Raw genomic sequence first — 23,181 nt, forward strand, 5'->3', positions numbered from 1 at the left:
CATCAAAATGAACTTCTTTGGTTCATCTAGACCCACCAAGGATCAAAATTGTGTGAATTTTACCCTTATAAGCTACAGGCTTGGGCCAATGGCAATTGATCTCCTACATCACAGAATAGGACAACAATAAGGGGGCTGAACAGAGAGACACACAATTAAAAATTAATAGATGACAAATTAAGACAGCTCTCTTCAAAAAGAGCAAATATATTCATAGCATTCGGATATAGATATAGTAACAGTACTGCAGTTGATTGTTAAGGGTAAAAAGCTTTTTAATGAAAAGTGACTGATGATTTCAGTCAAAATGACTGTGAGATGGGAGAGACCTCTATTGGCGACTTTGTGCAACTTTATCGTGCCTACCTAGTTACTGCCTATAGAGTCCCTTTAACGTGAGTTGTCAGTGGGGTGGGGATGTTAGTCAGTTAAGTGGGAGGGGGACTGAGGTGGCTATTCAGTTCTTATTTTCACGTGCCTGTGAGTGTGATCAGAGCTGGGCCTCACACAGATGATTGTGCTTGGTCCGCTGACCACAGACCTATGATGTGCCTACGCCTAGAAGCTGAACCTAAAACTAGAATCACTGAAACTAGTAAATGGACATTTACTTACAAAAGCAGCTTTTCTTGTCTCTATATTAATCCATGATAAGAAAACTTTTCAAGTGTCAACGACTGTCCATCATGTCCATCGCCGGTTCATCCGAATCACAATCTGACACAGCACACATTATAATGTAAAATGCATGGGGCGGATACGAAACGAAGCGAGAGACATCTGTACGCAGAAAAACTGAAAGGTCTCCTTCACTGTGATATCGGTTAGGAGTAGTACTAGTAGTTTACCCACTAAATGGATCTGTGCGGGTCCTCATCATTCTTTGTCATTGGAAACTTCCTTAAACTGGACTGACATCCTATACTCGAATACCAGGCTCTGTTGAACGCCCACATTACTTCAGGGGGTAAAGACTGTTGTCTTTGAGGGAGGACAGGTGAAGGTACAAGGCGAGGTACGGACGGCTCCTACTCGGTTTAACAGAATTCTGATACTTTTCGTTATTTAATTTCCCGTGAAGGGGCGCTATTTAACAAAATGGCAGCCACCATGTTGCGGTCTGCAAGCCGGTGTCGAAATTTTGAGGTGTGTTTTATAACCATTTCTTCAATCATTTTGTGAAGTGATGAGCGTCATTATTTTAACTTGGTGTTGATTGTACTTTCTGACACCGAATATATAAGCAATTTCTTTTAGATTTGCGGTAATCAAGGATTTCGTTTGTCATGATATATTGCACCAAATTTCGCTGTGGCTCGATCGCTTAAGCTATAGGCCTAGTGCATACGTGCACACAATCATGTACTGTGATATGAAATTTTCATCTAACATGTGGTGTAGGCTGATAAATATATGTAACTGTATGACAGCGTTGAATGTAATGATTTTATTAATTCGATGGCATTTGTGATGAAAATCAGCTTGAAATGAAAACGCTTTCTATTCTTTTTTTCATACAAATCCGTAACTCAACTGGATGTCACTTGAATTTTCTGTTTTAAGCTTATGCCGTGTTACACATACTCAATATTTCAGAGGTTGTCCCATCAGATGGTCCAACAGGTGCGTCATAGATCAGGCTTGCCGCTGAACACCATAATTTTATTTGTCCCTCAGCAAGAATCATGGATAGTGGAGAGGATGGGAAAATTCCAACGGGCACTTGAACCTGTAAGTGGCTATTCAACTGCTAATATATATCAAATTATGCATATTGCTTGAGTACCTCCGGTTATCGACATTTAAAATCAAACCAAGAGAGAAATAACTGGCAAAATTTGTACAAAATCCTGCACGTTGATGATAATGACCCCAAGTTTTGAAAAAATTGAAAGTTGATTTTTTTGTTCAATACCCTGTATGTTCCTGTATTGGTTGATACAGAGACATGAATTTCTGCCTGATGATGTTATTCATTGTTCTGTTTCTTACTTTTAGGGCCTCAACTTCCTTATCCCTGTTTTAGACACTGTCAGATATGTTCAGAGTTTGAAAGAGATAGCTATTGATATCCCAAAACAGAGTGCGATCACAATAGGTAAGGTGCAATACTATGTATTTTTTGAGAAAGGTTGCATTAAGGTTGGTCCATGAGGTCCTTGTTGGCAATGCATTTGGAGGTTCAACTTCAGTTTGTGTTAGGCCTACTGACTGCTGCATACCAACAGTTGTTTTTACACTATTGTACTCTTAGAACCTCTCTAACCAACAAAAACAGGTTATTCTGCACCAGTGAGATGGTCAAAAACAATAGTTCAACTTGTATCTGCTTGATCTTAAAGGTACAATAGCTAAAGCATTGTATTGTCTGTGTATTGTCTTCATGACCACTGCAGATAGGATCCTAATATCAGATACATGGGTCCTTCCTTTGCTTAAAAATAGTCTCGAAATGTAATCCTAATCATATCCCAATGGCCTTGCCTTTTTTCCTCCTACCACGTCAAGCAAAGATTCTCACATGACCACCACCTGACTAAATTCAAACTTCATTCCAGATAACGTCACATTAAATCTCGACGGTGTGTTGTATCTAAAAGTCTTTGACCCTTACAAGGTAAGATTAATGCAGTATAATGTACACAGTACAAAAGATGGCATTTCAATAAAATATGCTTCCATACCATGGTAATTTAAGAAAAATGAAAAGAGTTTTTTAAGCGCTATGGCAGCTTTTATAATGTGCTATAAGTCTGTTGTAACGCCGTTTATAGCAAGCTTTCTGAGAAACCAGTCCTTTCCAACGCTTAAGAATAATAATGAAAGTTGTTTGCCCTTCATTTTCATACCTATCAACTGTTCTTCTTCAGGCAAGTTATGGGGTTGAGGATGCAGAATATGCAATCAGCCAGCTCGCTCAGACAACGCTTCGGTCAGAGATCGGAAAAATCTTGTTAGATACTGTATTCAGAGAGAGAGACTCTTTAAATGTAGCCATTGTTGGTAAGTGATAAGGAATTGTTATGTATATTGCTGTGGCTCAGTGTAGATGTCAACTACTGCCCGGTGACTGTTTTTACTTAATTCTATTGCATTGCAAGTGTTGGGCAGACTAGACAGTTTTGAAGATTTGAAGAAACTCGTCTTTGCCAATGACACTGGTCGATATTCAAGAACACATGTTCATCGCCAAGTGGACACATAATTCATTATTTGTCAAACGAGGTTTGCCTCTCAATATTTGTACTGATTGGTTCTCATGTTCATTTCAGAGGCTATAAACAAAGCAGCAGAATCGTGGGGTATACGCTGCATGAGATATGAAATTCGTAAGTAGATCTCCTGTTTGTTTCCAACAAATTCTTCATGTAAATGAGAATCACCCTCAAGTTAATTATTAGTAGTAATTCAATCTAAACATTGGCTCATTTTTAGTCGGTCTTGAGTGTAAAAAATACCAACCTGCGATTATTGATTTGCCTTGTCATAACCCCACTTTACCTGTCTGGATCATTTACTTCAGATTTGCTTTCTTCAAGGAATTGTCAATTCTCAGGGATTATCCGTTGTGTTGTGTTTCAGGTGATATTAAACTCCCAAGCAGGGTGCAGGAGGCCATGCAGATGCAGGTAGAGGCGGAGAGGAAGAAGAGGGCCAGTATCTTAGAATCTGAAGGTCAGTATGAAGCAGAAGTTAAAGTTCACCTCTATTTGTTAGCACATGCGACCTCAGGTTTGCCTGTGCTTAGCAGGTAGGCCTTCATGTCCACGTTTTGGTTCATTCATACAGGGGTCATCCTAATCCATATAGACTCCAAAAATGTCCTGCTGTGAAAAGAACAACCACACCTGAGATGTGACCAAGGTGTTGGAGCATTGGCACCAAAACGTAAGACGAATGTCTACCGAACAACCTCAAGTTTATTAGCTCCATTGACCAGCTGTTGGATCGGGTCAGTCATCAAAAATATCTCTAACAATTTCTGATTTGACAGGTATTCGTGAATCTGAGATCAATGTGGCAGAAGGTAAAAAGCAGTCTAAGATTCTTGCGTCTGAAGCGTGGAAGATGGAACAAGTCAACACAGCTTCTGGTGAAGCAGACGCCTTGATGAAAGTTGCATCAGCACGAGCTGAGGCCATTGTTAAGATTGCAGAGGCAATCGGCAGAGAGGTGAGTCAAGACAATTTGGAACTATTTGTATAAGTCAAGAAAGATTTATAAGCTTGGTGTTACAGATTGACAAAAGTTTTTTCATCACAAGCAAAAAGTATATTCGAGGTACTTTACTTCTTGAAATAAGTTTGTTAGGAATAGAAGTATTGGTCTCATCTATGATTTTTCGGTTATCGGCCTAGTTCTGAAGACTTTAATTGCAGTAGGTCAAAGATCCTTGTCTTTAGGTGATGACCTTGACTTTAGTTGTTGACCTTGACTTTAGTTGTTGACCTTGACTTGAGTTGGTGATTTTGACTTTTGTTGTTTACCTTGACTTTAGTTGATAATCTTGGTTCTCTTTCAGAATGGACAGAATGCTGTTAGCCTGAGGGTAGCCGAGCAGTACATACAAGCATTTGGAAACATAGCCAAAGAAGGAAATACTATTTTACTCCCATCCAACACGGGAGATGTTAGTTCCATGGTGTCACAGGTATGATATTGTTCACTATATTTTCATCCTTGAAGATTTTTGAGAATGCAGAATACTTTTTAACTGGAAGGTGGCGCAAAGCTCACAATTTGCGAAATCCCAGAACCTATCATTCCTGAATGCCTTGTCCTGTGACCTGGATTTTAAGAACAATACCATGTGACATAACTTGGGCTAGGGTAGTTCGCCAGTAATACTGCAGTTTTCATTCTTTTTGTTTCTATCTGCATTTTATATCCCAATCAAAAAGCTATTCTGATTTACTGTTATTTTCCATTGCAGGCAATGGCCATCTTTAACACTGTAAAGACCAACATACCGACCATACCTTCCGACAAAAAAGAGTTAACCTCCTCATTTTCAACAAAACCTTACGCTCATTCCAGCGTTTTGGAGAATGAAAGGACAAATAAGACAGTTCATGATGATAATGAATGATGACTATTGAATTGATGATTTTATATCAGAGTCCTATAGAACAGGGAAATATGGTGGGCAGGAAATTTTCAAGTTTTTCATGGTTCGGTCATGGTCACTATCAACTGGTCTGCGAAGACTCGTATTTTGTGCAATGGTCCAATTAGTGTGGAGTTTATTTTTTGAAAATCACCGGATTTAAGTGTGGATTTGGATCTATTGTGCTAAAGTTTAGATATTTTGTGATACAACTATTATGTCACGTGTATTGTAGTTCACACATGTAGCTGGTAAACCACAAAAAAGTCAAATTTATATTGGCCTCCATGTAGTTTTTAGAATACTCAAAAAGATGATTTGAATTTCATTCTTATTTACTCTGTTTAGCATGATCACAGTGGGTGAGTGTAAGGCCCTTGTTTCTATTGTGAGGTAAAGGAGTCGGATACCTTTCCCCATTGTGATGAACATTTTGTGCAAATCAAAACTATGTTGTCACTAATATTGTGTGTATTTGTGTTAACGAGGCTAAACATACTTATGGAGACATGTCTGATATTTTGCACATCAGCAATCTATTGGTATTCCCAGCCTTGAGGAATCTTTTGCAGGGGGTACATATACATGAAGGGGAATAAAATCTACCCGGCAAAGATGGCTTAAACCCTTAACTTCTGATGGTAGTAACGTAAAGGCCAGTTGGTTTGAACCCTGGTCAGCAATGTGCAATCATTTTGGAGCCGCAGTGGGTAGTGGCTGGGGTTCCCAGTACGATCCCTAGTGTCTGTGTAATCTTTGTCTAACTTCCCTTTCCACACCCAGGCGTATAAATGGGTACCAGTCGGAAATGCTCAGCGTGTAGGGCTGATTGAGCAGCTCATCTGAATTCTACTGAAAGGTTTCAGAATAGACCAGGTTGAAAGTGTAAAGTTGGATAATAACCTCTGTCATTGTCTATATCAAGACTATAAACCCAAATTAAAAACTTTATGTTGACCTGCTAATGTATACGTTGCTATGGATTTCAGTGGTATGACACGATTGTGCTGATTACACATGAATATTGAACATGTATCGTTTCTTCTATTTTTCTGCGAGATTGTATTTTGATAGTGTACAGAGAAAGAATTTGTGCTCTATGCTGAAGAAGAAAAGGTGGAAGTCCATGGAGTTAAAACATGTCGCATGCTCCCAAACACACCTCCTTAAACTTTTACCAATCCACACTTTCAACAGATCTTTTTCCTCTGTACCAGTGCAGCATCTGAATGGAATGGTACATTTCTGCAAACGAAGATGCTGTTGAATATAGGCTGGGAAGCTGGTATGCAATGGTGGTATGGATACCCAGCAAGCTGGTATGCGATGATGGTCTGGATACCTGATAAGCTAGTATGCCATGATGGTCTGGATACCTGATAAGCTAGTATGCCATGATGGTCTGGATACCCGATAAGCTAGTATGCCATGATGGTCTGGATACCCGATAAGCTGGTATGCCATGATGGTCTGGATACCCGATAAGCTGGTATGCCATGATGGTCTAAATACTGGGCAAGCTGGTTTGCCATGGTGGCCTGGATACCGGATACACAGAGACTTACTTTGCAATAAAGGTTACGCACCAAGCCGATCACTGATCCGTGTCAGACCATTGGTCAGATAAACATAACATGGCCTAAAGCCTGTCGGGCATTGATTCAAGTCAAAATATGGATATTTTGAAATATACTTACCTTAAGATTATGAAGAAGATTCCTTAAATGCTGTATGGATCAGGGTACACTGGTACATATTAAATCTCTTGTATATCATAGCTTACTAAGTGTTACTTCAGTGTTATCGAAAAAAAAACAAACAAATATTCTGACGGGTTCAGGCTTAAAATGTTACTCGGGGGAACTAAAGGGAGAATTATTTCAACCAACAATTTCGTAATGAGTTTTTAACCTGTTCATTTATTAGAAGTTTTGGAAAACAAAATTGTCCTTACCTTGACACATTCCACTTGTTCTGTCCCAAATGTAACCAGCTTTACATCGACAGGTGAAGGACCCGGGTGTGTTGGTACACTTAGCATTAGTGTCACAGTTGCTGGTCCCAATTGCGCATTCATTTATATCATTGCAATTGCCACTTGTGCCCTCTCCCGTATAACCATCTTTACACTGACAGGTGAAGGACCCAGGTGTGTTGGTACACTTAGCGTTAGTGTCACAGTTGCTGGTCCCAACTACACATTCATTTATATCATTGCAATTGCCACTTGTGCCATCTCCCGTATAACCATCTTTACACTGACAGGTGTAGGACCCAGGTGTGTTGGTACACTTAGCATTAGTGTCACAGTTGCTGGTCCCAACTACACATTCATTTATATCATTGCAATTGCCACTTGTGCCATCTCCTGTATAACCAGCTTTACACTGACAGGTGTAGGACCCAGGTGTGTTGGTACACTTAGCGTTAGTGTTACAGTTGCTGGTCCCAACTACACATTCATTTATATCATTGCAATTGCCACTTGTGCCATCTCCCGTATAACCAGCTTTACACTGACAGGTGTAGGATCCGGGTGTGTTGGTACACTTAGCATTAGTGTCACAGTTGCTGGTCCCAACTACACATTCATTTATATCATTGCAATTGCCACTTGTGCCAACTCCTGTGTAACCATCTTTACACTGACAGGTGTAGGACCCAAGTGTGTTGGTACACTTAGCATTAGTGTCACAGTTGCTGGTCCCAATTGCACATTCATTTATATCATTGCAATTGCCATTTGTGCCATCTCCTGTATAACCAGCTTTACACTGACAGGTGTAGGACCCAGGTGTGTTGGTACACTTAGCATTAGTGTTACAGTTGCTGGTCCCAACTACACATTCATTTATATCATTGCAATTGCCACTTGTGCCATCTCCCGTATAACCAGCTTTACACTGACAGGTGTAGGATCTGGGTGTGTTGGTACACTTAGCATTAGTGTCACAGTTGCTGGTCCCAACTACACATTCATTTATATCATTGCAATTGCCACTTGTGCCAACTCCTGTGTAACCATCTTTACACTGACAGGTGTAGGACCAAAGTGTGTTGGTACACTTAGCATTAGTGTCACAGTTGCTGGTCCCAATTGCACATTCATTTATATCATTGCAATTGCCACTTGTGCCATCTCCCGTATAACCAGCTTTACACTGACAGGTGAAGGACCCAGGTGTGTTGGTACATTTAGTGTTAGTGTCACAGTTGCTGGTCCCAACTACACATTCATTTATATCATTGCAATTGCCACTTGTGCCAACTTCTGTGTAACCATCTTTACACTGACAGGTGAAGGACCCAGGTGTGTTGGTACACTTAACGTTAGTGTCACAGTTGCTGGTCCCAATTGCACATTCATTTATATCATTGCAATTGCCACTTGTGCCATCTCCCCTATAACCAGCTTTACACTGACAGGTGAAGGACCCAGGTGTGTTGGTACATTTAGCGTTAGTGTCACAGTTGCTGGTACCAACTACACATTCATTTATATCATTGCAATTGCCACTTGTGCCACCTCCCGTATAACCAGCTTTACACTGACAGGTGTAGGACCCAGGTGTGTTGGTACACTTAGCATTAGTGTTACAGTTGCTGGTCCCAACTACACATTCATTTATATCATTGCAATTGCCACTTGTGCCATCTCCCGTATAACCAGCTTTACACTGACAGGTGTAGGATCCGGGTGTGTTGGTACACTTAGCATTAGTGTCACAGTTGCTGGTCCCAACTACACATTCATTTATATCATTGCAATTGCCACTTGTGCCAACTCCTGTGTAACCATCTTTACACTGACAGGTGTAGGACCCAGGTGTGTTGGTACACTTAGCGTTAGTGTCACAGTTGCTGGTCCCAATTGCACATTCATTTATATCATTGCAATTGCCACTTGTGCCATCTCCCGTATAACCAGCTTTACACTGACAGGTGTAGGATCCGGGTGTGTTGGTACACTTAGCATTAGTGTCACAGTTGCTGGTCCCAACTACACATTCATTTATATCATTGCAATTGCCACTTGTGCCAACTTCTGTGTAACCATCTTTACACTGACAGGTGAAGGACCCAGGTGTGTTGGTACATTTAGCGTTAGTGTCACAGTTGCTGGTCCCAACTACACATTCATTTATATCATTGCAATTGCCACTTGTGCCAACTTCTGTGTAACCATCTTTACACTGACAGGTGAAGGACCCAGGTGTGTTGGTACACTTAGCGTTAGTGTCACAGTTGCTGGTCCCAATTGCACATTCATTTATATCATTGCAATTGCCACTTGTGCCATCTCCCGTATAACCAGCTTTACACTGACAGGTGAAGGACCCAGGTGTGTTGGTACACTTAGCGTTGGGGTCGCATTTTCCAATTGTACATTCGTTGGTATCTGAAACATAAATTGAGCATGTTAAAAAAAACTAGGGGTATGCCGTTCGTTCACATAACCTAACTGTTGGTCCAAATATATCTAGTTCCTATTTCTAATGCCAGAAGATGCCACAAGTCAGTCATAATGCAAATATCTACAAATGTACACAATTGGAAAGCAATTGGTGCTTGTATGATGTTTCTCAATCGCTGCGTATCAATTTAGGCTATGTGTACACTTGTTTGCATATGAGAATAGATCAAGGTAGGTGTATTGTTTCAATCATCGCCAATCCGTCAAAAACGGCAAGTTTTCTCTGGTGCGGCAGTGGCACTATGTGTCATTTTCATGGAAAAGACCCCAAGGATGGTGTAAGCCTTTAAGGATAGTGGACTTAATCATGAAGGAGTTAAACATTATTTGCAGTGGAGGCAAGTGCTCTAACCACTATGTCACTGATCTCCCTCTTAATTATCAGAATCATTTCTAATCGCACACAAGGAGAATTCAAAGGAAAGAGTGCTTTCATAATAATTGGGTCTTGAGCGACAAGATCAAAAGGCCAAAAGCTGAACTAGCCAAAGTCAGGATTGTCTCCTAATTCAGCCCTCATTGCATAGATATTTAGACCTCGGAATGTACAGTTTTCCTACTTACCTTTGCATATGTAGGTGTATTCCCTGTTACAGTATTTATCTGCCCATAGCCATTGAAGAGGGTTCGAATTTGATTTTCTGAACCGCAAGCAGTGTTGACCGGGATCCATTTTGATAGAATTTGATCCAATTGAGTAGTCAAACGTTGATCCATCAATCCACTTTAGCTTGCTCTTGTCATCATATGGGTCTTCAAGGCCAATCCAGACCTTACTACCACCACACCTATTTATAAAGATATTATTGCTTTCAACATTTCTCTAAAATCATAAATACAAACTCCTTATTATTTGGATTACCCGATAGTTTAAAATAAACTAGTCTAAATTATGTTATGCAATGTTACCCAGGCGCCAGCTCAAATGATCCACTACATGAAGGGTACTCAAAACTGCTAATCAATTGAAGCTTTATTCTGCCTTAGTTTTTTTTTACCGGGCTGTTCAAGACTTCCCATTTTCGTCAGCGTATCATGATTTGTTTCCTTTAGGCTAATGATGCCAAGTGCTTTTGTTTATCTACTCTAAAAATTGGGAATCGAAGGGCTGTATCGAAGGGTTGATGAAATATTTATGTTGTCATTATCACTATTGGTTTATCGAATGGAGGTCTCTATAGAATACCAATAAATGCACTCCCAAGAAGCATAAGGTTTCAACATGCCGTCAGCTTCATTCTAGCATACTTAGAGAATTGTATATTATCGATTTAAGACCTCTGACGTTCGTTGAAGATTTGAAATTGTAATTGAATTTGAAAATTTCCAGTTGCGTAAATATAGATGAATATAATCAGCATTGGCGTTGTGGGGACAGATAAAATACCATAAAAATCAAGTTTCAGCAAATGTTCATGCATAATAATGGCATGTCTAAGACATTGTTTATAACCGCAGTTCTATTTTCCTGAGCCACCACAAAATGCAAAGTGCGTACCCCTTTAAAGTAAGCAGTGAGAAAAAAACCCCGATACTTAGGAGGTTTGCACTTAAATCGGTTTAGTAAATGGCCGTCCGTTCAGAGAACCAATTTTGGGGCCAGGACGCAGGACAGGAAATGGGGTATGCAGCACTTTGTCTTTGGTCAAATGTTTAACTTACTGTTCTATCCATGAAGACAGAAAGTCATTCTCCTCCTGACTGTGTATACTGGCCAGCTGACCTCCATGGTTTTTAACGCAGGATTCCTGTGCCATTCCGAAATTTAATTTTGAGTTTCTTACATAGAGAAAGTAAGGACCGGCACCATTTACCTGCTGCCATGTAGTTGGACATCCACACAAGACACCTAGAAAAGAAATGCAAGGAAGCCGTCTTGCTCCTTCAGGTAGTAAGACACGACCTTCAACGCTTAGAGATACCACAGACTTCAGAGTGGATAATTCAGGCGAATAAACTTGGCTCGGAAGTAATTACTTCAAGGTGTGTCATTCAGTGGGCGTGAATTGTTTCAACCTTCCCGACTTTGAGGGAAAAAGATATTTGTTTCCTATTTTATGGTGATTGTATCGTTTTGCAGAGACTCAATACACCAGAGACAAAAAAGCGCATTATAATTGTAGTCCTTTCCCCGAGGGCCACTCTATCCTAGAACACTACTGTTGTTACTAGTAACATCCGATGGTCGTCACAAGCAGGGAGCAATTACTTCAGACCAAAATAGCAATAGAAAAAGATAACTTACCCATTATCAAATGAGAAAAGAGTGCAACATAGGCGAATCGCAGCATCTCGCTATCGGAGTCCGTGCGGTACTAAAAGTGTTGGTTTCGGCGGACGGACAGAGCAGAGCAGAGCGTCTCGCCAACTTGTAGAAGCTCGATAGCCGGACCGCTCGATATATTCAACGTCGATAGACAACGCCTCTCTATTGAACGTATACATTATACGATAGTTACTTTATGACCATTTCAACGTAATAGGAAGTCATGCTCCTCCTTACTGTGTATGCTAGCGAGCTTAAGTCCGTAGCACACTAGCCGCCAACTTCGGCGTTCACAGGCGTTTTTTGCCGTAAGAGTCCTGAACGCCTGAAGAATCCCTAGTCTGCTACGAACGGCGTCGGCGAACGCCACTTGCCGCCACTTGCCGCAACTAAACGCCAAATATCTAACATGTTTGATTTTTGACGCGTTTGAACGCAAGAAGAAGCCAGGTGTGCTACGGATTGCCGCCTGACTTGGCGTCGGCGGCGAGGCTATGGCCAATCAGCTTGCGTCTTGATGTCACATGATTTCGCGCTGTTTGGCCCAGGATAGGTTAGGCCCAGGATGGGTTAAAGTGGCGGAAAAGACGCTACTGGACGCCAATTCTGGGCAGGTGTGCTCTGACCGGGATCCACTGGCCGCCAACTTTGGCGTCGAGAGGCGCTAGCCGAACGCTTCTTGTCGCCAAAGTTGGCGGCTAGTGTGCTGCGGGCTTTACCGCCATTATTGCTGGTCCTCCTCGAATGCCAGAGTTTCCTCGATGAGGTGACCGAGGACAGGTTGTCAATGGGACTCAGTTTTCGTCAGATAAGGTGACTTGAGACTTATTTATACTTGCATAGGCCTTTGCCCTTTACTTTGATATTGATACTATGCAAACTTGCCTCTGGGTGAAATCCTATCATGACCTGAAACTAGAGTCCAGGAGTAGTGTTTTAAGATTCATCGTTAACCTCTCATTCTATTATTCACGAATTCAAAATCAGAAAATTGAGGTCACGATTTGTGGAGGTAAATAAGACGAAACCGCCCCCATTTCAGTTTAATTTCTCAAAACTAACGGGAGTGATTTCGAATACTTTGATAGTGTTCACACTAAGCGAAGCTTACTCGTTCATCCGTTTAAAAAGCCACGATGTTATTTGATGATATTCTGAAAAGTCTTGGCGAATTCGGGAAGTACCAGAGTTTTGTTTTTTTCCTGGCGTCCATGCCCGGCGTTTTCAATGGACTTCAAAATCTGAATATTGTCTTCATCCTGGCTATTCCGAATTTCAGGTAGGGACGTTTCATAGACGCCATTCTGATATCTATTCTTGTCCAAGTATCCAAGTAAAAACCTCAAATGTAACTGAAATCTGAAATTTCGTAAGACGGAATTTGACCGTTGTAATAGTAGAGTTATAACACTATAGTCCGATGGCTTTGGAAATAGTGTCAAGTTTATTTTTTCTTGTCGACAGACCATGGCCTAAATGTACGTACAGATCACCTCATCAAATCATGTGGTGCCCGGACATCATGTACTAGTCTAAAGATTGACCGGTCTCGCAAATTTCACGAATCCCAAATACACGGTGAAGACACGATCAATGACTGATTAACGCCTGCCTGTGTCAAACACTTAAGGGCCCCTTGAATTGCAATATTCTTTTGCCGATCCATTATAAAACTGTCTTTTAATAAATTCATTGAAAGTCTTTGTAACAACTAACTGCAAAATGGAACTAAAAGTTCGAATTTCAATATTCATAATCCGTGTGATTTTCGAAACCTCACGACTCCGTCCGAACGAATACAGCGGAGACAAGTAGTTTCGATAAGCTTATCTCAATATACTTAGGATGTTTCCCCCCTTTAGATGTGCCATTCCTGGGTTCCTAAATGACACCTATGCCACCCAAGGCGACAAACATGCGGAGCTCATCAATTTCACCATCCCAGCCGAAGATAATTGTCACATCTACGTCAACCGAACCGAGGACAATTTCAACCAGACGGCAGCCTGTGACGGCTGGGTGTACGACAAAAGTGTCTTTGTCTCGACGGCTGTGACAGACGTAGGTTGTGTTCTGTTACTCTTGACTAGAGGTTCATGTTAATTCAAACCATTACGTTAGTAATTGCGATTAACTACGCAAATACAAAAGTGTCATCTCAACCACCTTGGTCCGTATGGACATGAAGCCCTCTGCGGATAGTTTAGTTGTACGGCAGGCCAATACAAAATGTCTTTTCGGTCACCTCAGTTTCACGCCATAGTCAGATAGAAAAGATGATGATACTTGATATCGATGAATAAAAAAGGGATTCTGCCTTCAGTTCAACCTCGTCTGCCAGCGATCCATCCTTCGTTCCATCACTGCCATGATGTTCTATCCCGGCATGCTTTTCGGTGGTTTGATCGGAGGACATCTGGCTGACAGGTTCGTCGATGTGGTCTGTCCAAAACTTCGTATCTTTTTCCGAAGAATTATCTAAGCAACTTATCTAAGCAATCTAATCAAGAACGAGTTTTAACAATGATTGAAAATCAGTCCGGTGCGAGGCCCAACTACTAATCCGTCCCCACATATTTTTGGTGTGGACGAAAGCCTGCAATGTACAACACCAGAAATACCCTGGGCCGGTAATAGAGTTGCAATGCACATGACGTTTGGTACCATTGTAAGCTTCGAGAAAGGAAAATCTCTTATTTGTTACCTTAAGCTGAGAGTTGATATATGAAAATTTTAAAATTTTAAAAAACCACTCTTATCTTCTCAGATTTGGGCGTAAACTGATCATTTTCACCATGGGTATCGGTCTGGTAGTGATTGGGTTCAGTTTGGCTTTCTCACCGAACGTATACGCCTTGATGGCATTCCGATTCGTATCCGCATTTTTTGGGATGGCTTTTTATGCGGGAGCATTCGTATTAGGTGAGTTGTTACTATTCTTACGTCCAGTCACAAAGGGGGCTTGTTTGGAATGGGTCACCTCATGAATGGATACATTATTTTTATCATGATTGCTGTCGTCCAAAGCTTGACTGTAAAAAACAATGTCAGTCAGATAAGTGGAAAAAAGCCGATGGAGTGTGTTTAGAGAAAAATGCTTTACATCAACTCTCAGTATTTATATTTCAGGTATGGAAATAATAGGCCCCAATAAACGGATGATTGCTGGCATTCTCATGGGCGCCTTCTTCACGATAGGTTACGTTCTCATCACCCCGTTCGCCTACATCTTCAGAAACTGGAGACACATGCAGATTGGCCTCTCAGTCCCGTCTCTGTTCCTCGTTTTCTATTGGTGGTAAGTTATCGCACATAAGCATGTTTGTCGTGAATGTTGGAGGAAACCGACGACCCCGTTGTGTCAAACACTGGAACTATAAGCTTGCCGAGTTTTTGGCAGTATTGTTTGCCAGTTTCGACAACTATTTTCGTCTAAAATGGAAGAATCTTTTTAAGGCGGCCATTTCTAAACCTCTCTTCAATTATTTTCCCATCCAAAGTTCAGTTTGGTGGAAATTGTGAAATATGTCGTCTGCAAAGTCCGGTGATTGATTGAGTTGAGGATTTACATGTTCAGGTTGCTTCCCGAGTCCCCGAGGTGGCAATTTATCGTAGGAAGAGAAGACGAAGCGGAGCAGACGTTACGTAGAGCGGCCGAAGTCAACAAGGTTACCCTGCCTGAGAAGTTGTTTGACTCCCGAACAGTCGAAAAGAAACCGACAGATTCCTTCATTAGTATGTTAAGATACAAGGTGCTCTTTTGCAGGATGGCTATTATTTGCTTCAATTGGTAAGTCAATTTCTGTTTCGTGAAAAAAATTCATGGCCATATTTCTTTTTGGTCGTGATGTTAAGTCGCGTCTACATTCTGTTTTCGTTCATAAGACAGCTTACCACGGCGAAGCATATTTGCGTGCGTTGCAATCCGTATGACTTGACTGGAGTGGTGGATTATAGGCCACAGTGCAATATCACTAACCCGCCCTCGCTTTCCGTCATCTCGTCTTCTCTTCTCCAGGGGTGCTGTGTCTATGGTGTATTACGGCCTCGCACTAAACTCCGGGAGACTAGTTGGCGACATCTTCGTCAACTTCCTCGTGTCCGGCCTTGTCGAGTTCCCGGCCATGGCCTTCGCCATTTTCACCCTGAACCCGTTTGGAAGGAAGAAGGTCCATGCCTTCTGTATGTGCTTGGCAGGAACGTCTTGTATCGCTTCTATATTCGTGATGCTATTTGCAGATCCAGGTAGGTTTGGAACGCGGTTTCCAACGCTCAATCCATGGATTCCAGTCTTGTCGCCTCTTTGTCCGCCACAGGATATGATTATTAAAGAGGTTAAGACTCTTGACTCACCTTCAAGATTATTGCACTTTAGTCCGATCTGGGGACATCTTCAATTTCACGACTGGGTCCTTTAATCTTGCAGAACTCTCGTGGATCTTGGTTGTCCTCTCATCAATCGGCAAGTTTGGAGTCTCTGCCGCATTTTCCATTGTCTATGTCTACACCGCCGAGCTGAACCCGACTGTTGTGAGGACGGCCGCTATTGGACTTGGTTCGGTAGCGGCGAGGATCTTTACGCTGGCGGCTCCGTATATCGTTGACTTGGTATGTGTTGATTGACCTACACACCTCGGCCTAATGAACAGCAAATGGTCGGGTTAGAGGGGTGAATTCGGTCATTGCGACCGCCCAATCCATTGGTCGTTGTTGAGTACTGGGGTGGTTGCGTTACCGGGGGCCTTGTAATGGGAGAGGAAACCATTCGGGACCGGCGATTCTTGGTCGTCATAACGGGGTGGTCGCCGACCGGGGTTCCGCTGTACATTGTATAATACAACGCGTACATTTTAAATTCAAGTAATACACGTGTGTTGAATCGAAATCTTTCAATTATGAGTAGTTGTATGCAGAAATATGTCCGTAGGTGACTGACTTCACACACTTGATCGTTCTAAATTGTTATGTACGAAATCAAAGCACTTCTTAAACACGCAGGGTGACCTCGTAGGCGGGGACTTTGCCAGCGTTCTACCTCTTGTCGTTTTTGGAATCGTCTCTGTTACTGCCGGCCTATTGGCCCTCCTACTGCCGGAGACAAGGAGGCGGAGGCTCCCGGAGACTATCGAGGATGCACTACACTTCACTAGGTATGTGCAGCTGCGATTATAAACTACTGGTGGTATAGTGGGGTAGGATGGTTGGGGTGTCGGGGGCTGTGGTTGGGGTAAAATACACTACAGTTGCAGTCACGTATGATAATTGCTTCTAGGTGGAGTTGTGATTATCAGCAACATAGAACCGCTATGAGGGATTGTCAGTGAGTTATCCCGGTAGAGCGAGTATTCCACAGTTTCCGCAAAACTAAGTCTTCTCACATCTTTGTATACTTTTACAGTCGACCCACGAATCGCACAGCAGATGTTCCCGAAGTCAACCTAGGGTTCTCAGGCGCAGACGACCAGGCTGACGATAATAGTCACGTGACCAATAGAAGGCCGAAAACGGAATCTGTGAGGGCGGAAATAAACCTCGCATTACGGCCAGAGGAGGATGATGTAGCTTGTCAGATGAATACAAGTTTATAGATCTTTGCAGGGTAGTTTCGAGAGAGATGATTTTACCACTCTCTATCGTATGTTAAATATTTGAACACGAGAAGTCCTTTACCCAAAATCAAATGCATAAATAGCTACAACCCGTCCATCCTTGCGTCAGGAATTGGCGGAGCCGCGCAATGACTTGGGACGAGGCTGGCACCGAGATAGTACCGGGTGTGTCGACGAAAGCTTGTAATAAAACGTATCATTTGAATTGTATTTATTTAAATATTTCTCACTTTATATCTTTTGAATAAACGTAAATACGGCACTGCACTATATTGCGATAACACACTCTACAGAAAATTTCTAATACGCTGACTACTATGTTTACGCGGTGCTTGGGAAGTCTTCATCCATACGCAATGGACCCATTTCACCGTTGGTTTCAACCTCTTGTGCAGGGATGATGTCATAAGCAGCTGCCTCGTTGACCTCTGGGGTCGCCTCTGGCCCGTTCCAATGGGAACTCCTTACAATCATGGCCTGATGATCTTCGTCCCAGTTATCATCATCGTCTTCGAACCCAGGGTTCGTCACAGCGATATGAACGCTGCCTTTTCGTGGTTTCCTTTAATAGAACAGTAAATACAGAATATACATGTACATAAGTGGTCGGGTCTTTTGCTTTTGGAATCTAGCAGTCGCTATTGAAATTTGCATTCTTGCTCGGCGACCGTAGATGTTGCCATGTGAATTTGAACTGTTGCTGGGGAACGAAACTTTGTGATCATGGAAAAAGTGTATTGTTGTTGTGCAACGAAGACTCTATGTTGTGGAACAACACAAAGAACTGATGATTTGTCGACAACTTTTGAAATGTTTGCCTAAGCATTCATTTGGTTCCATACATGGATTTTCAACCAACACCAATATGAACCCCTGCCCTGACCCAATTGGAGGTGTTATGCGAAATGACAAAAAAAATTTAGCTCAAATATGTTTATTTCTAAGAGCGTAGGTTCTTGATCAGGTGATGGGAAGTTGCATCAATGACAAGATTCACTTGGCAGTCTTCTCACCAACTCTTACCTTGTGTAGTGTAAAGCATCCTCAATAGTCTCCGGGAGATTCCTTCCTTTGGTCTCGGGAAGCATTAATGCCAATAAACCAGCAGTCACGGAGATGGCTCCAAACACGACTAGGGGAAGTGCCTTCGAAAAATGACCTCCTACAAACTCACCCTGCCGGAGTTAAATTAGGTGGATTCAACTTTCGAGCGATCAAAGGGGCCTTCGAGGTCTGGAATTGCCTGGCATCAGTGACAATGGCGCTGCACTATAGATACAGCCGAGATAGGAAATTCATTGCCACCAATACTTGAACTCTTAAGGTTTTCTTGTAAAATTTTAGTCATTCAATAATTTTATGGTGATGAATACTATAGTGTCAACGAGGAGTTGGTCAACGAACAAATACGACAGGAGAGAGGTTGTTATACCTTGGCCTTGCATACTCACGAGATCAGCAATGTACGGTGCTATCATGGTGAAGATCCTAGCGCTGACTGACCCGATCCCTATATGTATGGAGCGAACTACTGTGGGGCTGAGTTCTGCCGTGTAGAGGTAAATCAAAGAGAAACCTGCCGAGATGCCGAACTTGCCGATGGTGGAGAGCATTGTCAGCGCCCACGTCGTACCTGCCAAAAAGCCATGATTACTAACCCAAACTGAAATGGACGGGTCCGTTTTTTTTGCTCGTCTCATCTTGCATCCTGGTTTTGCAAGGTCTAGGATACCACGGTATTGTTGAGTTATGTAAAGGTTATTACAGCATCTCTTTTAGTAACCGGCCGGCGCAGCGCGATTATTACTGGTTTTATTTCGATATCTTTCCAGCGTAAGAAGGTGAAATAAATACAATCGGTACAATACTTGCGTTAGCACAATCTCGCGTTAGCACGCGCGATACTCTACAGAACGATTCTTTGTGAAAATCGCCAAATAAGACGATTGTCCGGCCGGGGACCCGGCCCTGGGGAGAATTGCAGTAGATCTCATTCTCGACTTAGGCCGCACGTGTATCTCATGCTTATAATGGAATCAGACCTATAACAATGGAACACATCACAGTATAACCTTACTTAAGAGGTTTAAAGAAGAAAATTTCACTTACTCACACTCCCAAATACTGCAACAAAGATGGAGGCAAGACAACTAGTCCCTCCCAGCAACATGGCGAAGGAATAAGGCTTCTTGCGTCCCAATGGGTTAATGGTAACGATAGCGAACGCTAGGGCGGGGTATTCGATGAGGCCGATTACCAAGAAGTTGACGAAGATGTCGCCGACAAGATTTCCGCTGTTGAGTGACAAGCCGTAGTACATCATGGAGCAGGCACCCCTGGAATGAACCCGACACATTTCATTCAAGTTTTCAAAACTATGCACACCTGATTCAGCTACAAATGGCGTTTTTCCTCTCGGCCCTACTCGCAACAGCAACTGGCCGGGTCTTAAAACAAAGCCATTACACTTAAAAGGGTGCTTCAAGGAAAGGAGTCTCCTTAGCAAAAGGCAATCCCGATGAATGATTATTGACTCTTGAAACTACATTTCATCCATTATTATGACCATTGCTTGCTTCTCCCTCAGTACCAACCAATGAACTCACCAATTGAAACAAATAATCAGTGTCCTTAAAAGCAGCACTTTGTACTTGATCATTCGGAAGAAGGAGTCTTTGACGGCTTTCTCGTAGAGAGTTGTAGAATCAAACAGTTTCTTAGGCAGGGTGACATGGTTGATTCGGGCTGCCCTCCTCAATATGGCTTCTGCCTCGGCTGCCCGGCCCCGAATGAGCAACCATCGTGGGGACTCGGGTAAAATCCTGGTAATTATTATCATATTACCTTTATTTCGTGCAAATTGTTTTGTTAACGTTGAACAACATTACAAAAACAATCGTGATACGAAATGCAGTTTACTACAATCAGGTTTCCATGAGGCTTTAAATATCTTATCGGACCCACTGAAGGGTATTGACAGTGCCACAACTTACCACCAATATGAGATGAGCACGAGAGAGGGTATCGATAGTGCCACCTGGAAGTATCTCCAGTGCCTTATGAGGTATGCCACTGGTGTGATGAGAATGTACCCAGCTGTGAAGAATCCTCCGATACAGATACCAGTGATCTTCCGCTTCGACGGACCGACGAACTCCATTGCTGAAACGGAACAGAACGCGAACAGAAAAAGGCTGAAAACATTCTTCATCCAGGCTTTCCTGAGGTGTTTTGTCATCTCGTCGAACTCAGCAACAATCGTTAGTTCAAAAAATTTAACTTGAACTTGAATTAGAGATCAATGTTCAATTTTGTAAATTCGTCCAGTTAATAACTTTCAATAATGCTGTTGTGTACACTGATGTAAAACTATATGCCTGCCAAGGCCTTACACTGAACTACATGACTATGTTTATTTATAATTTCCAGCGGGCGACATGTAAACAATGTACACGGAAGTACAGACATTCTCCATACGCGTTCCCTTCTTTTTGCTCATGTCGGAAAAGGGGGCGTGAAGAAAACAGCCTAGATTTTCTGATATTGTTAAAGTTCAAGCTATTAGCTATATAGAAGATTAAGATAGTTGTCCCAAATAGGGGATGTTGGCGCACCCCATCTTTTGAAACATTCTGAAAACACTTGTTCTTACACATTGCGTACGCTGCGGCGTAGTAAGCCATGTCTGTGAAACCATTGAAGAAACGGACGATTATCATCATGTAAATGTCGGTGGAAAGTGCCAGGGCGAGTCCGAACAAGAAGAAACCATTTGTTATAATGCATATCGTGGTCTTTCGACCGAATCTGGAAATGAAGAAAACAATACAAACTTAGTCTCTAATCATCATTTGTACTTGCACGTAAAATGCATACATGTATTGGTATTTTTTGAAAACTTATCGTTTAGTTTAAATCTTAGGTTTCGAGAATTGGACATGTAATGTAATGTAGTATTACTCTCAACATCGTCTGCTAGGTTTTGCGCCTGGTCCTCAAACACCCGTCTCCTCATATCGACAGCCGACCATATAAGGCCTATTATTACTGCCAAATTTTAATTCCTCTTCCTGCGCCGAATAAATGCATCGGTGTTGACTGATGGTTTAGCTGCTGTTACTATTCTGGCCAGTGTGCATAGCATTTAAATCAGCCGAAATGAAAAATGATTTGATCAGCTTCCGTCTGTGGTGTCAAGGCTACAAGCCGTCAGCGCCGCATATACCTGTCGGCCAACCTGCCTCCAACGATACCGCCACACAACATCCCGATCATGAACATCATGTTGACCGTTGACCGTAGGATTTTCTTATCACAAACTAGGTTAAACTGAAAAAAGTTGAAGTGAAATGTTTACCAGACGAATATCGTACGGTATGTAACATGTACACGTATTTCAAGCTATTTGCCCCTTTCACTATTGAAATTTAGAGGTAGGCCTACCGTGCAGAAACCGGAGTTTACTAAAAGCAACCTACGTCAGTAGCTGCTGTCGACTGAAAGACCGATGTGTCGTAGACCCAGGAATCACAAGGCGTTGTGGCGGTGGTATTAGCTGCAAGCGTCCCATTGAAGTCATGATACACGTGGCACTCGTCCCCGGGTGGTATCGTCATGTTGATGAGCCGGGCGTGGGCATCGCCCTGTACCTCCCATGTGTCATTCTCGAGCCCAGGAATCGCACATCTGAAGTATACCGACGATGCATGCAGCAGGATGGCAGTGAGGTTTACGCTGAATGCCATCGCAACAAGTTATTTAACGCCATATATATTGCACTCAAACAATGCAAACATCACATGAGTTGTGAAATTCACCGCAGAGCTATCGCAATGCGAACGCTTTGGGTCGTTCGGTTTGAGGTGAAGTGATTCTTTGACTAAAAATGTCTGTAAGCGCAGCAATCTTGCTTATCCTGAGGTGGTGAGCATTATTAAAATTATGAATCTGCGTAACATTCACATTCCGTCCTTGAGACCCTTACCTGTGATTTGGTACAGCCAATATAAAAATAATATTCAAATTGTGAAAGCCTTCGAAGATTGCAGGTAGGCAGGCGATTACGAAGACTATTTGTTGGAATTTACCAAATTCGCCAAGTTTCCGTAGGACGTCGTCGAACAACATTGTTTCGTGCTGATACGAGTTGCGTCAATTCAGGTGGTCTGAATCAGCTTCAGGATCCTTGTCAACCTGACCGTACAGCAGGCCGTCTAATCCGTCTCAGGTTTACTCGGCCATCAGCGGACAGCACAAGACGTGTAAATCCGTCAGCAAAAGTCTCGGCAAACTGATTATTGTCTTCCAGGTCAAATACGGGACGTCTCACGGACTTGTCGAAATGATACGCTTTGTGGGTCTCACGAACATGATCAGTGCATCTATGGTAACGCCATCCAGTCTATATTGTAATCTATGAAATTCAAATGATGGTAGGTCAAAATTGCGTATATATACAGTATATCAGAATCGTGTACCATTTTATAAATTGGGTACCCTGGATATGCAAAGCCAAATCACAAACTTTGTGAAAATTAGGCCACAATTTTGATGAGATCAAAAAATCACACAGTAATTGGTGCGCAGCAATATTTTATAGATAATGTGCAGCATGCATTTTCTGCCCACCGGATAATGTGACTAGATCGGTTTGTGGTCCCATAGGCCTATTAATGGCCTATATTCTGCTCAACCTCTCAGCAGTTCAGTTTCCCCTGCTTGTTTG

At 42.2% G+C, this 23,181-nt stretch overlaps 5 protein-coding genes across 7 annotated transcripts in view; 2 read left to right on the forward strand and 3 right to left on the reverse strand.

Annotated features, from left to right (window-relative positions):
• The window catches only part of LOC135483158 (uncharacterized), a 32,993-nt gene extending 32,294 nt beyond the window's left edge, over nt 1-699 (reverse strand). For all 3 annotated transcript variants that reach the window (XM_064763773.1, XM_064763775.1, XM_064763774.1), the window contains exon 1: nt 616-699. The gene's annotated coding sequence lies outside the window, so the exon portion shown is untranslated. The remainder of the gene's footprint in view (nt 1-615) is intronic.
• Nucleotides 700-1,095: 396 nt separating this feature from the next.
• Nucleotides 1,096-6,136, forward strand: LOC135483820 (stomatin-like protein stl-1). The gene is made up of 10 exons (XM_064764869.1): nt 1,096-1,146; nt 1,597-1,731; nt 1,999-2,098; nt 2,559-2,617; nt 2,871-3,003; nt 3,273-3,329; nt 3,583-3,675; nt 3,995-4,173; nt 4,523-4,651; nt 4,934-6,136. The coding sequence occupies exons 1-10, from the start codon at nt 1,099-1,101 to the stop codon at nt 5,087-5,089; spliced, it is 1,089 nt and encodes a 362-aa protein (XP_064620939.1). The 5' UTR covers nt 1,096-1,098; the 3' UTR covers nt 5,090-6,136.
• Nucleotides 6,137-6,204: 68 nt separating this feature from the next.
• Nucleotides 6,205-11,338, reverse strand: LOC135483026 (fibrillin-2-like). The gene is made up of 4 exons (XM_064763524.1): nt 11,244-11,338; nt 10,146-10,369; nt 7,062-9,506; nt 6,205-6,209 (listed from the first exon to the last, which is right to left on the reverse strand). Exons 1-4 carry the CDS (start codon nt 11,336-11,338, stop codon nt 6,205-6,207), a joined length of 2,769 nt encoding a protein of 922 aa, XP_064619594.1.
• Nucleotides 11,339-12,873: 1,535 nt separating this feature from the next.
• Nucleotides 12,874-17,668, forward strand: LOC135483160 (organic cation transporter protein-like). Its single transcript, XM_064763777.1, has 10 exons — nt 12,874-13,126; nt 13,710-13,908; nt 14,171-14,274; nt 14,615-14,769; nt 14,977-15,145; nt 15,425-15,637; nt 15,866-16,092; nt 16,274-16,455; nt 16,846-16,997; nt 17,246-17,668. The coding sequence occupies exons 1-10, from the start codon at nt 12,984-12,986 to the stop codon at nt 17,433-17,435; spliced, it is 1,734 nt and encodes a 577-aa protein (XP_064619847.1). The 5' UTR covers nt 12,874-12,983; the 3' UTR covers nt 17,436-17,668.
• LOC135483159 (organic cation transporter protein-like) lies at nt 17,653-22,882 on the reverse strand. The gene is made up of 10 exons (XM_064763776.1): nt 22,441-22,882; nt 21,935-22,142; nt 21,682-21,785; nt 21,109-21,263; nt 20,450-20,618; nt 20,063-20,278; nt 19,566-19,792; nt 18,908-19,089; nt 18,480-18,631; nt 17,653-18,018 (listed from the first exon to the last, which is right to left on the reverse strand). The coding sequence occupies exons 1-10, from the start codon at nt 22,581-22,583 to the stop codon at nt 17,778-17,780; spliced, it is 1,797 nt and encodes a 598-aa protein (XP_064619846.1). The 5' UTR covers nt 22,584-22,882; the 3' UTR covers nt 17,653-17,777.
• Nucleotides 22,883-23,181: the final 299 nt, after the last annotated feature.

Source organism: Lineus longissimus, chromosome 2, assembly GCF_910592395.1.
Source record: "Lineus longissimus chromosome 2, tnLinLong1.2, whole genome shotgun sequence".
Classification (NCBI taxonomy): Eukaryota; Metazoa; Nemertea; class Pilidiophora; order Heteronemertea; family Lineidae; genus Lineus; species Lineus longissimus.